Source organism: Quercus suber, unplaced genomic scaffold (assembly GCF_002906115.3).
Source record: "Quercus suber isolate HL8 unplaced genomic scaffold, Cork oak 2.0 scaffold_105, whole genome shotgun sequence".
Taxonomy (NCBI): domain Eukaryota; kingdom Viridiplantae; phylum Streptophyta; class Magnoliopsida; order Fagales; family Fagaceae; genus Quercus; species Quercus suber.
Window position 1 is genome coordinate 1,209,822 of NW_027069570.1, and position 15,857 is coordinate 1,225,678.

Sequence of the window (15,857 nt, forward strand, 5' to 3'; positions counted from 1 at the left end):
TAAACAAGTTTTTGTTTTGTTTCTAGAGCAAAATGTTTTAGTTCTGTGTATTTGAGATCCGATTATTTTGTTGAAATTAAATTTTTTTTACTAAAAGTACTATAAATAGAAGTAAAAATTAGTCAAAATAGTATAATAAGACTATAAATAGTACTAAAAAATGTTATAAGACCAATAAATAATAGAAAAATAAATTAAATAGTAAAATAAGTGAATTGTTTAGATGGGAACCAAACGCACATTTCATTGTCTCGTAGGCGGTGATTACTGGTCCATATGTTTATTACGAGGGAGAGGAGAGGGAGATGTAGTAATCTATAATGAGGATGACGGAGAAAATAGAATTTTCTCCAAACTTGAAGTCACGTGGGAACACAATTTTTTTTTTTTTAATTTGACATGGCATGAAAATTTATTTTTTATTATTTCATCTGATTTTTTTTTTTTTGGTCCAAAAGATAACGATACTAACCAAATTAACATAATATTTGAAAGGTTAGGGACAAAATTGATATAATCAAAAAGTTAAGGACTAAATTTATATACAAAGTCAAAATTAATAAAAAATCAAATTAGAATCTAAATTGAATTCCAATTGTTGTATAGTTTTGCTCCACACATCATATTTAAGTTTTTTTTTAAATTTTGTTTTAAGTAAGTTAATGTTGTACGAAAGAAGAAGAGTCTAATATAAGTAAACCTTTAAAAAAACTCAATTAAAAAGAATTTACCTCATGTGTGCATCCCAAAAAAAAAAAATACTATAAAAAAAACAGTAAATCTCATATATATATATATATAAGGACAAAAAAATCTAGCAGCTTAAGCCCACTTAGAACAGTGAGTTGTACAATTCAACCTTGGCTCAAATCAATAAAATTTGTAAGAGAGAGAAACGAACAACAAGATAGGGCTTTGCTTGAGGATGAAAATAAAGAAGAAAAGGCTAATATTATAGAATAGATGAGCATATATCCCTCCACAAGCTTGCCTGAGGAGGTTAAGATTATACAAAAAGTTGCATTGTTCACTCTCTTCTCTCAATACTCTTCTTGTTTCTTTTTGACACTTCTGTCTCGATCCCTTTTTCTATTAACCCATCCTTTCTTATATACTTCTCATTTTTTCATATCTCAACCATCCATCCCTACCTAACTAGCTTTCTCCCTTGACACTTGTCTCTTTCTACCTCTGAATAAGGTGGTAGAAGGAGTTTACTTAGATGTGACTTACACTGTTCAGGTCACTTCCTCATCAATACAGCTGATAAAGCTGTTATCCACCATTTAATGCAGAGACGACAGACTACTTCAAACTAGAAATTTCCCTTATGACCATTGACTCTCTCTCTCTCTTCAGATTCTCGCTCCCACTTGGAATGTCTTAGAGTACCTTGACTCATCTCTTCCTTTCCTCGGGGTGGCTTTCCTCCTTGGGCTTGTGGACTGTAACATCCCTATAATTATACTGCAACTCTTCAAATCCATCCTTGGTCTTCAGACACTCACAATATATATATATATATATAATCTATAGTTTAAAAAATGCGCAGGTTTTACACTATATATAATTTAAACATATATATGTGTGTAATTGTAATTGTTTTTAATTGTACCCATGCATATGGTATATACTAGTTGATATATAGTGTAAATGATAGGAACCAATTATGTAATTTACCGCTGTGGACTGTGACATCCCTATAATTATACTGCAACTCTTCAAATCCATCATTGGTCTTCAGGCACTCACAATATATATATATATATATATAATCTATAGTTTAAAAAATGCGCAACTTTTATGCTAGATATAATTTAAACATATATATGTGTGTAATTGTAATTGTTTTTAATTGTACCTATGCATATGGTATATACTAGTTGATATATAGTGTAAATGATAGGAGCCAATTATGTTATTTACCATTAATAATATTAGGTCGGAAAGTCAATGGAATCATTAGTAACAAATAACAAAAATACTACTTCCTTATATATAAATAAATAAATATAAAAATAAAAAATTTCAACAAAATATAAATATATAAGCTAAATGTAATTTACTTCCTTAAAATTTGGAGTAATTTGATTTTTCACCTTAAAAATTCAAAAATCAATAAGTAAATTAATATTAGGACATAATATTTCAATGTTATACCTCACAGCTATCCTTAAGATTGTTAGATGCTATATGTTCTAAGTGCATTCATAAAGTTTTATTCCTTCTCTTCCCCAAAACAAAAAAAACAAAAAACAAAAAACAAAAAAAACAAAAATTACATCCACGAAGGAAAAATATCTTTCTCTCTTTGTATTCCCAATTTCTTTATTTATTTTTACATCACCTTTTATCTTATTCACAAATTTTTTTTGGATAAGTTTATCTAATTTCACTTGATAAACATATGTTTATAACAACTTCACAATACTTTTACAACAAATTCTAGATAGTAGGTTGATGGATGTAGTTTTGAATGTAATACTTAACCCCTTTATAATATTGTTTTATATACAAACCATTAAATATTTGTTAAAATAAAAGGTAAATTGCTCATGTCATGACAAGTGTCCATTTCTAGAGTCGTATATTTCACAACAATCAATACTATAATGACTCAAAAAAGAATACAATGATGGAATTTTTGTGTTAGACTAAAAAATCCAAAGGCGTTAAAAGTGTTACATAGTTAATAGTTTACACATAAACAACATTATTTATATCCACGGAAACAAACTCCATCTAGATTAAAACCGGGGAAAAAAAATTGTTTTCGTGGCTAAAGCATGTACTGTTTCAAAGGAATTTCTCTACATTGTTTGAAATTCAAGAGGTGATTCCTGTATGAATCAACAATTATTTCCAATGACAGAACAGATTCATTAAAGCAGCTTTTGTTCCTATGGTTCCATAGGGACCAAGTTGTAATAGCAAACAACTTGAAGAATTGAGGTTTATCTCTAACCAGCACTGTTAAGTGTTAAGTGAGCGAAAGATCCGAATGAAATTTTCGTTCAATCAGTCCAGCCAAAATCTTGACACCAAACTAGTTGAATATTTTTCACATTCCCAATGAGCATGCATGGTAGATTCCATTAAAACTTCAAGGTTTCTGTATATTTAGAGGAAACTGCAAGAGAATTTTGTGTTTTTATCCTTTTTAAAAATCAGTTCAAACTTGAGCATGACTTAGAGCACTTGCAGCAATGGAGGCATATTGCTATATTATTAAATTTTAGCTCCACGAACACAAAAAACGCCTAACAGCAGTGGAGCAATAGCTAAAATTTTTAGTTTAATTGCTACAGTGCACATCTATAGAGTGCCCATCTATTTATAGATGTGCACTGTAGCTTGGAGCAAAAAATAAAAACCAATTTTTTATTCACTGGTACAACTTTCTTCCTTTTTTTTATTCATTTTATCATAGCCGGTACAATTTTTTATTTAGCACTCTCATTCACTCTCTCTCTCGTTCACTCTCATCTCAAGCCTCTCAAGCTCATTGTCATCTCATCAACGTCGCTGCCGACCAGACCATCGTCATTTGCCTCTGAAGCTCATCTCTCTCGGACCAACGCTGTCCCAGCCGGCCATTTCACTCAAACCGACGCCATCCCAGCTGCCCATCTCTCTCAACTCCAGCGATGGCGTGGGTCAGTGGGTCGACGATGGCGTGATCGGCGATGGCTGGTCTGGTTTGACGGTGGTTTGGGTTAGATTTGGCGATGGCATGGGTCGGTGGGTGTTGTGCCTCTTGGTCTTGTTTCTTCTCTCTCGACCAAGCTCAGATGGTGGGTTTGATGGTGGTCTGGGGTGCTAGCTTCATCACCGACCTGTTTCACTGTGCTGGTTTTTTTTTTTTTTGGGATGTTTTTATTATTATTTTAATGAGTTTTTCTGTGGTTTTTTCTTTCTTGCAGTGGACTGTCGACTGCTAGTGCTAGTGGTGGTGGTGGCAGCGGTGGCGGTGATGGTGGTGGTGCCATGAGGGGCTGTGGGTTGAAGAGAGGGAAGTGAGGGAGAAGACAGAGAGAAGATGAATAGCGAAAAAAATAATAAATAGCTGATTGTGGATATATATTATTTTATTGCGGTGTTTATATTATTTTATTGTGTTGAAAGTTAAAATAGATTCACTGCTGCAGCACGTGTGTAGTTAAAATAGATAAAATGATTTTTTGTGGTGCCAAATAGCTATAATTATTGCTCCACTGCTGTGGATGCTCTTAGTAGTTTGGATTTGGTTATTTCAAATGCACATCTCTCCCAAAATGAGTTATATAATAATATAATATTAGTATTTTCACATGCATATTCATCTTAAAAAAAATTAGTTTTAAATTTAATATTTTCACACACACATTCCTATAAAAATTGGTTTTAACTTTTAATACAAGTAAATAAAATCAGTTTGGAACTGATTTTACTTTTTTATTTTTCTTATATGCGGTTTGTCAAACACCATTTTATTTTTAGTATTAAATAAGTTTAGAAGCAACTGTCTTTTGAAAATTTCAAACCGCAGCTTATTGTACAAAGGTTGCGTGTGTGATGATGTAAAGCAAGTTAGGTAAAGTTTTTTGGTAATTATTTTTTAAAAATAATTAAAATAAAGTAGAATATTAGATCAGATGAGATCCAAATGTAGATCCTTAAATCTATTTAAAAAAATAGTACGATTTTGATCACCTAATATGCAGCGTGTATAAAATATTATAAAATGACATTCTCAGAATTATTGATGATGGGTCACAACTTATGTGTATATCACGTTTTTGTTGTTGCTGAGAAACGTGTAGATCATGTTATTGAATCCATTAATAGTAGTAACACCTGGTATGATTGTCACCAACCTAATATGAGACTGATCATATTACTATTAATTTTTTTTAATGGGAAGACTAAAAACTTTATTCATAAATTGAGATAGTGACTACATTTTAGAGAAGTGCTTGTTCTAAGAAAGAAAAGTGTTACATCTACAATATTTTTACAACAAATCATGAGTAGTTAGTTGTTATTGGTTCAAATTTAAATTTAGCACTGAGATTACTTTTTTAACCCAACAATAACAACCAGTAACAACCGCCACTTAGGATTTGTTGTGAAAATGTTGTAAAAATGTTGTGGATATATCACTTCTCTCTAAGAAATAAGGAATTTCTTTCTTTAGAGAAATTATCAATGTCTAAAACATGTTTTGACGGTTTTGCTAATAAACAAGTTAGCCTATAACTTTGAAAAAATTCAACCATACAAAAGTCCTAGACTTATTGATTGTTCAAATCAAAATTCAAATGACCAAATTTTTTTTTTGAAAATATTAAGTATTTTTTACATACACAGGAAAAAGGAAGAAGATTTTTTTAAAAATGACTAAATTGATTGTTCAAATCAAAATTCAAATGACCAAATCATCAGCTCATATGAAAGTCCAAATATGATATTTACAAAAAAAAAAAAAAAAATTGTTACATTAAGTGTGAGCTTGGATAGCGGCTTAGGAGTGTTTTTAGCTAACTCTTACGGCACTATTCACGACCTAGCCAAAAACACAAAAACAAGCATACCAATGCATTTTTGGGTCATACGGCACTATTTACACATTTAAAAATTATTTTGCTACAGTGTTTTTAGTAATAAGTTTTCAGTTTTTAGCAAATAAGCGATATCTAAACACATCCTAAATTAAAAAGCTAGATTTTTTTTTTTTTTTTTTGAGAAACCAAAGAGCTAGAATTGAAGTTCTATAAAAAGAAGAATATTGTTTCATAGACAGTGAGTTATTTTAATAAATCTCCTCCTAACTTAGACTGAGAATTTATTGGAAAAACAGATCAAATTTTCACACCGGATCCAATCTACCTAAAAAAATTCTAATAATTGACTTAATTTATTTACTATTTATTGAAATTAAAGAACGAACACAATCTCAAAAAACAGCGCAAGCCGTGATAGGCTCTTTTTTTTTTTTTTTTTTTGCTAGTGTGATAGGCTCTTTCGGTTGTTAAAAAACAGTCTCTTTCAATAAATAAATAACTTTCTCTAATTTCAAATCAGCCCCTGTCTTGTTTATCAAAAAAAAATCAGCCCCTGTCCTCATTCGGAATTATAAATCGGCCCTCGTTCCCGCTTTCACCTTTTTCCCCAAATCAAAACCCTAGCTTTCTCTCTCTTCCCCAAAATTCGCTTCCAATTCAATCGAATTCCACAGAGCGATTCAGACAATATAGATACAATAAATGGAGAGGATCGTCGGAGATAAGTACAAATTAGGTCGCAAAATCGGTAGCGGATCGTTCGGTGAAATTTTTCTTGGTCTGTCACAAATTTTTTTTTTTTTTTTTTAATTTTTTTGGTTTTAGCTTTGATTTGTGATTTTTCATGATCCTGATTATTTTATATTTGATTTATTTCAGCTACTCATATAGACACCTTTGAAATCGTGGCGGTTAAGATTGTAAGTATTATTTTAATTGATTTTTTTTTTTTTTGGTGTTACGCGATTATTGTTTTTCGATGAAGTTAACGTTCTTTTCGAAATTTTCTTTAAAAATTTGCATTCTTTGTAAGAAAGTTGATTGTATCAAATAGTATTCTGTTTAGAAAATAAAACAATGTTTGTGTTAGCTTTTTTGTTTAGCTAAGGTCAGTTTAGTTATAGCTCAGATAGTAATACATTTATGCTTTATAGGAAAACCAGAAGACGAAGCATCCGCAATTGCTTTATGAGGCCAAGTTGTATAGTGTTCTTCAAGGAGGAAGTAAGCTGAAATTTTTTTGTTGAGACTTGAAACTTGAAAACTAACATGAGCTTTTTAGCTTGGTTATGTTGTTATGGTTATTAATGAGTCGATTCTTTTGTGATCCATCAGACGGTATTGCAAACATGAAATGGTGCGGGGTGAATGGAGATGATAACATTCTTGTCCTTGACCTTCTTGGACCAAGTCTTGAAGATCTCTTTGTGTACTGTGGGAGGAAGTTTTCCTTGAAAACAGTCTTAATGTTGGCTGAGCTAATGGTAATCACTTATTTTTACCTTGTCATAGCTTGCTGCAGCCTATGTTTTGCCATGTTTTTAACTGTTATAGAATTGTTGTTCTTTTGGGGTTCGTTGGTCTTATTTTTTTATATTTCTTTTCAGGGTATCTTCATGTATTATATTTGGTCTTAAGAGTTGTGTTCATTATAAAACTTTTGTTGTATTTCTTATGTGGTGATTAAATCGTGACTTTTTTTTTAAAGACAGAATTTGTTACTGGTTTTTAATTCATGTAAGCCATAAAACTCCCAAGTTTTTTGTCTTAATTTATGTCAACATGGCAATATTTTTTTAGTACAGCATTGTATGTTGCATCATTAGTGTTGCAACTCACAAATAGTTATATTTCTAATGATTACATTTATTTAGGGTAAAATAGAATCAACACCCTTGAGGTTTGGGCTAATGCCAGTCAGGTCTAAGACATTTCAAAACTGACCAACTTGGTCTCTAATCACTGTGAGAGGGGAGAAAAATGAGTAACTATTTAGGGACCAAGTTGGGTTAAGGGAACGAGTTGTTCCGTTTTAAAATGTCTTGGACTTGGTTGACATTACCCCAAACCTCAGGGGTGTTGACTATATTTTACCCTTTTTCTTATAAGCAAATATTTCATTGAATAACAGAAAAAGGGATGTCACCCATGTACACAGGATGTATACAGCAGGGGCGCCAACATCATAATCATTATATTTTCTTAAATGAGCAAATATGTAATACTTTTGCTTTTGTTTCATTCACTAAATTGCAGATTACGAGAATAGAGTATGTGCATGCTAAAGGATTTTTGCATAGAGACATTAAACCAGATAACTTCCTCATGGGTCTTGGCAGGAAAGCAAATGTGGTAATGATTATTGTTATTCATTCTACTTTAATGTCTAAACTCTTAATATTTTGTCTGCCCCAAACCCCCCCCTCCCCCAATCTATATCTGTTATTCATTTTTTCTTTTTAATTTGTTATATTTATCAGGTTTATATTATTGATTTTGGACTTGCAAAAAGATTTCGGGACCCCACGACAAATCGGCATATTCCTTACAAGTAAATATTCGATGTCTAGATCCTTGTTTGAAATCTGGTGTGTTTTTTGTTTCTGATTTCTGTTCTGGATGGTCTTACCATGTTAAATGTATATTTTACCCATATTTTCGTTCAATATGGTTCAGTTAATGTAATTATACATTTTAAATGCTTTTCTTCAAATTCTGAATGAAATTCTATGGTTGACAGATAAGTTTTTCATGTGAGGAGATTTTCTTTTAGGGAAAGAATTTGAATTTTTTTACTGGATTTTAAAGCATAAGAAATTTTTATAGAAGTCTCATTTAAAGAATTGTAAATTATTGCCATTGCATCCGCACATGATGGAGAAAGTAGAATGAGTTTACTGAAATTTGGAGATGGCTTTCCTGACAAGGCTGCAATGAATATTGAAACTTTACTATATTTTACGTTTGTATCTGTATTTCTCCATTTCTATAACTTTTGTTTTATGTACACACTATCTTATATCTATGTGTTTAGGGAAAGACTGAAACTAAAGATCTCTCTCTTTGTTCGTGTGTAATCTTGATTTCTCTTATTTCTTTAAATTAAACTATATGCTTTTGATAATGCTCCCAACTTTGTAAACCATAGGACATCTTAAATTATCTTCCCCATCTGTAGTTATATCAATAGTTATGTTTTTGTTATGGTTATGATCAATGTTTGTCAAAGAGAATACCTTAATCTGCTTGTGTTGAAATTCTTTCAGTTGGTATGCAGATTGGTTCAAAATCTCTTTTTAAATTTTGCCTTTTTCATTTTTCAAATAGAAGTAATAATTCTTGAACTTTTGCTTTAAGTTTCTTCTTACCGATTTAGTGATTCATTCATATTAGGGGTCAGGTTCAAAATTTACTTGGTGGAACTTTTTGGTAAATGTTATATTACCTAAAATCTTTTTATTGGCTTGGTATTTCACCAAACCCATTGTTGGATTTTATTTTTCTCCTTGCTAGTCATGTTTGTCAAATATTATGATGATGGGAGAATAAGAACTCTTTTATCAAATAAATTGTTCAAAATTTTAGTTTCTTTTGTTTTTATATTGTACCAAATGCATGAATTTGGTTCTCAAAAAGAAAAAGAAGCATGAATCTATGAATATGATGGTTGATGACATTTGATTAATATGAATATGGCGTGCTTAATAAACACGGAATATATGATCTAACAGTGGATTAACAAAATATTTATATTATTGAGTGTTGCAACTTTAATTAAAGTTACACCAGATGTAAGTTGAACTTGACCTTTATATTAGTAGTTGCATCTATTTTACTTGTTAATATTCTAATACTCAGATCTCAATTGGCTAAATATTGCTTTTCCCCATCCTCTTGATAAACTCACACAGAGAGAACAAAAACTTAACAGGGACTGCACGTTATGCAAGTTGCAATACTCATTTGGGAATTGGTAAGTAGAGAGATGTAGTATGTTCCATCTACTAGATAGATTGCTGTACTCTTTCCTTAATTTCTGATTTCAAATTTTTTTTTTCTTCTTTTCAGAACAGAGCCGTCGGGATGATTTGGAGTCACTGGGCTATGTTCTCCTGTACTTTTTAAGAGGAAGGTATGTCTTGCCTTGGTTTGTAGTTTTTCAACAACGTTGAAGGTTTAGATGTTTTGACTCCATCAAATTGACTGATTTATTTCTGTATTTAGCCTTCCTTGGCAGGGTTTAAAGGCTGCCACAAAAAAGCAAAAGTATGACAAGATATGTGAGAAGAAGTTATCAACTCGTATCGAGGTTTGTTTCCATAATTTGATGGATTTATGCTTTGTCTTTATGATTTTCGTTGAGGAAATCATTTGCATATTCTAATATGCTTGTCTTTTTTACTCTCCCAATCCTGCCCCAACAAAGCATCCACCCACTCGCAAGAAACAAACCTTTTCTCTGACAAGTTCGTTTTTAGGAGCCAAAGAATATTGTAAATAACCTGAAAGTTAATTTGAATAACAAGAGCCCTTAATGAAAAAGAATGTTTTTCAAAATATGGCTGGCATTTTACAGGGAATCATTATTGTGCTCTTTGTGAACAAGGCATAACTGTAAATTTCCATGAGATATACTACCAAGCAACCACCCCCCCGGGTGCACATGGGGACAAAAAATGTAAATTGGGGTTGACACTAGAGTACACTATACTAGATAAAATCTAGGAGAGGAGGATCACTTTTAAAATATTTCTGGAGATTTATTTTTATTGGCTAAATGAAATTGAAATTGCAAAATCTAGGGTTTTTTTTTTTAGGGGGGGGGGGGGTATAATTTCTATGTTATAATTCAACTGACTTACATTTGTTTGTAAAAGGTCCTTTGCAAGTCGCATCCTGTGGAGTTTGCATCATACTTCCATTATTGCCACTCGTTGACATTTGATCAGAGGCCTGATTATGGATTCTTGAAGCGCCTGTTTCGTGACTTGTTTAATCGGGAAGGTAGTGAATATTTCAATTCATATCTTTAAATTTTGTTGCTTGTCATTGGTTTTTAGAACTGTGAATCAGACATGTTGATATTTTGTACAAATGGTTAAACTTTCCTTTGAGTTGCTACAGAAGTGTAATCATTCGCATTGGAAGTTGGGTTTTGTGTCACTAGTGGTGTTTATCAAAAAAGGATTAGTATGTGTCTGAAAACATGACAATGTGAGCCAAGCGCATCATGCTGATTTAGACATGGTTTATATTGCCAATTGGGACTTTAAGAGAATCAGATAACAGACTAAATAAAGGCTTCAAACAGCATAAGATTATTTTCAAATTTAGTACATTCTGTCAGGCTATAGAATAGAGACTTTGGCTGCTTTTGGTGCCTGATTTAGTTTTGGTTTTTCTCTATTCTGGCAACTCTAGCCAGGGATGCTGGTGCTGCCCAAATTAACACTTATTCTATAGGTATGGTAGTTAGACATACAGGATTCTCTCATGTGACTCTCGTGTAGAGAGTGAGCAGTTTTCCCATCCATCGGGCTGGATAAGCCGTGATGAGAACAGTTCAAGGCAAGTACTTAGGTTACAAAAGAATATTATTGAGCCATGTCAATGATGCTATAAGGCACTAGCTGTGTCTTCTTTTCATATGGGATTTTTTTTTCTCCTTGGAAACTAAACCAAATTGCTATACTTCTATACTATGGTGCAAATATAGCTGATAAATTTGCGTCATTGGTTTTTTATTTCTATTTTAACATGACAAAGTTTAAACTTCTAAGTTTTATTAGACTTTAGTAAGTGGACTGTGTTGTACTTGATAGATTGATTTTTCAGATTTGTGGGTCCATTATTTAATGATGTTGTTCTATTCTAGATTCACACCAGCTTTCTTTCTTTGGAAAACTTTGTTTAATCATATTATTTGGTAGTGTCATTTTAATATTGTTTAATCTCATTTCTCTGCTGTTATATTCTGATTGACAGTCTTGTTTGGCTTTTGATGTACAATTTTCCCATATTTGGCAGGATATGAGTTTGATAATGTATTTGATTGGACCATTTTAAAATACCAGCAGACACAACGGACAAATATGCAAGCTCAATCATCTGTTAGTATTTCCATCACCTTTTGATTTATCTTCTATTTCAAGTAAAATTGCTTGTGATAAAATTGAATGTGTGGAAAATTGTGTTTCTGTTAATTTTTCCCCCCTTAAACATTGATTTAATTATATCTCCATGAACTTTAGAAAATTACTTCAAATAATTGATGGCCTTTCTAATTGTTGTTATTATTGAATCTTACTTGTTTCTATTTGCTGGAGGACTAATTGTGGAATTTATTTACGTGTGCTTATGATGGGTTTAGGGTTAGGAGAATTTTTGGATATTGGGTTTAGAATTGTTGAATAAAGGTTATGGGTAGTGTTAGGAATTAAAAGGTGGTTGGATGACTTTTCTTAATGGTTATTTGATAGAGAAAGTATGTGGGGTTTTAGGGTTTTGTTAGTTAAAAGAAAGACCTTGATGTAGGTTGCAAGGAAGAAGGGCAAGAGAGGATTTTATGGTGGCAATGGGCTATATTTATCTATGACAATACCACAAGAAAGAGAAGAGAGAAGAGAAAGAACGAAAACAACAATAAGGCCAACTTGCCTTAATACTAAAACACTCAATATTTTATTGATTAAATCCATTTCTCTTTGATTACATTGAACACACAATTTTATAGTCTTGTACTAGTATTAGGACTCTTGGTTGACTGGTAAACTAAAAACTTAATAAGGTAATAACTAATATCTTAAAAAAGACCAACTTGGACTCAGGAAATAAAACCTTAGATACTTATGATCTTGAAAATTTTAGACTCAATTGAACTACCAAAATACCCTTACTTCACAGGATTTTTGGAGATTACAGTTTTGTCCTTGAATTTAAAATTGACCATAGCTTATTAAATAAAAACCCAAATCAAAAACTGTTTTAACCCTAGGAGATAAAATTAGTCTTGAATAGACAAATTTGCGGAGTAGTAACAAATTGATCTTCCATGGCTGCATCACTATTCTTCTCTCACAAGTTTATTACTAAATTTGCAGCCAGTTACTGGAGCGACAAGTAGTCTAGCAAAGCCTATGGATTTGGATAAGAATAAAGGTAAGCTTCTGTCTTTTCCCTTATGTGCTGGAAGTAATTCTCACCAAACTTAAACCTGTGACTGCCAACTGGGATTGCAGTCAACCCTGAATTCATTGTGGAGGGTACAATCAGGAAACTCCCCACTAAAATGTAATAGGTCCAGTTTGCTTTACATAGCATATTGGCATGTCTGTTGTGTGTGGACGATTCGTCACCGTAATTTATTATCCAAGAAAAGTAAAGTAGAAATGAACAATGGCTTGGAAAACTGGGTTACAGTTTAATCCTGGATCTCTTTGGGTTTTTGATGTGTGCCTGGACAGCTGCCCCTTTGGTTATTCTTTATCTATATAGGAAGATATGCAAGTTTTCATGACGGGGATTTCATATAATTCTCAGTTCAGATCTTGATCTAAGGACCATCATTGGGGTGATCATGGGCTAAGACATAGTTAGATTTGGCCTTTGGCTAAGAGGAATGTTATTTATTTGGGATACTGTACCTTTATATTTATGTTTTATTTGATTAGAGAGCTTGTATTATGTTTAGAATGCTGCTTTACAATACATCATCATGTATGGTGTTCATTTTTTAATTTCAGGAGGCAAGGATGCTTTTTATTCAGCCAAGGCTACTGAGCCTAGAGAACCAAGTAAAAACACTCATCAACAGGTTCATATGCAGTTTAGATCATCAGAAGCTCAGAATTTGAGTGCTTCAAATCTGAAGGAGAAACATGTAAGGCTTTTTCTAATCACCTTTTGCACTTGATGTGGTATAATCTTTGTATCTCTCATAGGTTTGTTTCTTATTGTTTGTTGCAATTATCATTTCATTTTGTTATAATTTAGTCATATCTGGAAAATCAATGTGAATCACAATTTTTGATATCAATGTTGCAGACTGTGAGCAATGCAGCAATGCCATCTACTTCATCTGCTATGCCGAGATCCTTCAAAAGCAATTTTTCAAAACCTGATGGGCAGGCAGAAACTGCATATGCAGGTCGTGGGCTTGGGAATGGAAGTGGTACTTCAAGCAGCTGGATGGCATCATTAAAACGAATTTCCTCGACCAAGTAACTGGTATGGGGATTTTACTTCATACTGTTGTGATCCTGTATGTTTTAAAATGTTCTTACATTCTGTGTGGAACTTTTATAGTGCCAAATTTTTTAGTAAAATGCATACTGTTGATAGGCTATTGATGTTTGTTTATCCTTTTCATTTTTACTCTAGTTATGGATCCAAAGGATAGCATCAAAGCATGCACAACATTGGCAACTACAGTGAAATTTGGATTGATTGAGATCTTCTGTTGCAAAATCGAATGAAGTTTTAATATAAGGGGACTAGAGAGTACAGACGCGTTGGATACTGCTAGGACTTGGTCAAATTAAAGCTTGGCAGTCGCCCTCTCAAGTTAAAGCTTGGATTTTCTGCGTGCATAGGTGGCAAAAATGACTAAACCAGTTTCAAATCATATTGTTCAGTGGATGATATGTAGTGTTTCTTCCATTATTCTGTTAATTAGTAGATCATAGAAATTCTTTGATGTTATTTGGTTGTTTTGACTATAAATTTCATTCAATTCAGGATGAGTTGCTTTCTGTTCTTATTGCTGTATCTTTTTTGGATCAAAGCTCTGGAAGTTCACCTGGATAATTTTGATCTCAGGTTCCCGAATTTGAGAACTACTGTTGCATGGTTGTTCAGGTATCAATTTATTTGCTCTATGCAGTTACTTGTAATTGATTATATAGTGAGTGCTCTATTAACCCTTTTTGGCCCTCATTTCTATTTTTCTATGCTTCAGATTTAATATATGAGAAGATGTAAGGATGAATGGGAGAAGTTCATGGAATCTTGATGTCAAATGGAGATGGTTTGTATGATCAAACTTTTTGTTGGTCTAGGGATTTTCAGAGCTGTGGTTCTTTAGTGTAGATAATTTCAAGGGCACAACATACACCAACTCTCTCTCTCTCTATTAACACCCCCCCCCCTCCTTTTTTTCCTCTTAGTCAAGCAATAGAATTTTTTTTTTTTTTTTTTTTAAATTTTTTTTTATGGGTGGGGAAGCTACAAGAAGAGGGTAGATTTGCATCTAGGTTCTCCCATGAGGGAGACAAGGCGTGGCATTGATTCCCAAAGAACTTGGCACTGCGCACTAGATCTAAAATTCCCTAGAGATACCAGATCTACACTAGATAGTTGGTGCTACATTGCATTCCACATATGAAAGGGTTCCGTTGTTTTTAGGGCTTTGTAGTGGGTCACATATTTTCTTTGCTTGTGACGGTGTCTTACCTTTATTTCGTTTGGTTTATTCTTTTGTCTATTCTTTTTCCCTTATTTTATTTTTATATTTTTTTTATAAGAGGATGGAGGCAAAAGGAGGATTGGGGGGGGGGGGGGTGTGTGTTAACTCTCCGTCCTTGTGTTTTCTAAACCATACACCCTCTTCAAAATGATAGATAGATTTTGTAAGGGATTAAAGCGCACTGGATTTATAATTATATAGCGTCTCTATATGGTTGCTACGGAGCAGTTTCTTCATTCTTGGCCTTAAATTACTTTTTTTTTTTTTTTTTTTCAAGTCTTAACTGTAGTTTCTTGCAAGATGGCAGGTCTTTTGGCTTGGAATAATAACATAGAATTTGTAACTAATTGCATTATTATTTCTCTTTAAACAATCGTCACAAGTTAAATTATCCATAAGCATTAATCATATCATGCTTATGGATGTAGTAGGCTTGTCCGTGTGCAAAAGGAAATTTAATGAAGACAAGTTCAAGTACAAGGTAGTAGCTAACACGCTAAGCATTAGCAAATGATGAGATTACAATTCAACAATTTTCTGCCTTTATCGAAAGTTCTGCATAGTTATTTCCTTCTTGGTGTGTATGTTTGAGTTGTACCACCTCCAACAGCTAGAGTAGTGTTTTACAGTCAGAGATTAGAGGACTATATGGGTGAGACATATTAATGGAGTTGGATTTTTCTTAATTAAAAAATTGGTCTGGGTTCTCCCACTTTGAGTCATCTGTGTTAAGCTCGAAGAAAGTAGTTGGAGGTGGCTCCCAACCAATAAGTTTATAAATTGTTCTTTCGTCTATTTTCCTTGCATTGGGATCAAATTTTGGTCTTCTATTTCCTTTTATTCCTAGTCAT

At 32.7% G+C, this 15,857-nt stretch overlaps 1 protein-coding gene across 4 annotated transcripts; it reads left to right on the forward strand.

The window, feature by feature from the left end:
* Window positions 1–6,006: 6,006 nt before the first annotated feature.
* LOC112034922 (casein kinase 1-like protein 3) lies at window positions 6,007–15,242 on the forward strand. Of its 4 annotated transcripts, none has more exons than XR_002885434.2 (17): window positions 6,007–6,321; window positions 6,423–6,463; window positions 6,698–6,767; window positions 6,879–7,027; window positions 7,800–7,895; window positions 8,024–8,094; window positions 9,455–9,516; window positions 9,612–9,675; window positions 9,768–9,852; window positions 10,421–10,547; window positions 11,571–11,653; window positions 12,644–12,701; window positions 13,286–13,422; window positions 13,587–13,769; window positions 13,923–14,186; window positions 14,280–14,399; window positions 14,500–15,242. XR_002885434.2 is itself a non-coding variant. In XM_024067743.2 (15 exons), the coding sequence occupies exons 1-14, from the start codon at window positions 6,246–6,248 to the stop codon at window positions 13,764–13,766; spliced, it is 1,299 nt and encodes a 432-aa protein (XP_023923511.2). In that variant the 5' UTR covers window positions 6,007–6,245; the 3' UTR covers window positions 13,767–13,769; window positions 13,923–14,278. The 4 variants fall into 4 exon arrangements, 1 of the variants encoding a protein (XP_023923511.2); XR_002885435.2 differs by having other exon boundaries at window positions 13,923–14,134; XR_002885436.2 differs by having other exon boundaries at window positions 13,923–14,134; window positions 14,361–14,399.
* Window positions 15,243–15,857: the final 615 nt, after the last annotated feature.

Bases quoted from the DNA above. Each gene is read 5' to 3' on its own strand.
- LOC112034922 (XM_024067743.2), top strand. From the start codon at position 6,246: ATGGAGAGGATCGTCGGAGATAAGTACAAATTAGGTCGCAAAATCGGT. The intron at 7,028-7,799 runs GTAATCACTTAT...ACTAAATTGCAG, and splicing joins TAATGTTGGCTGAGCTAATG to ATTACGAGAATAGAGTATGT. The intron at 11,654-12,643 runs GTTAGTATTTCC...CTAAATTTGCAG, and splicing joins ATATGCAAGCTCAATCATCT to CCAGTTACTGGAGCGACAAG.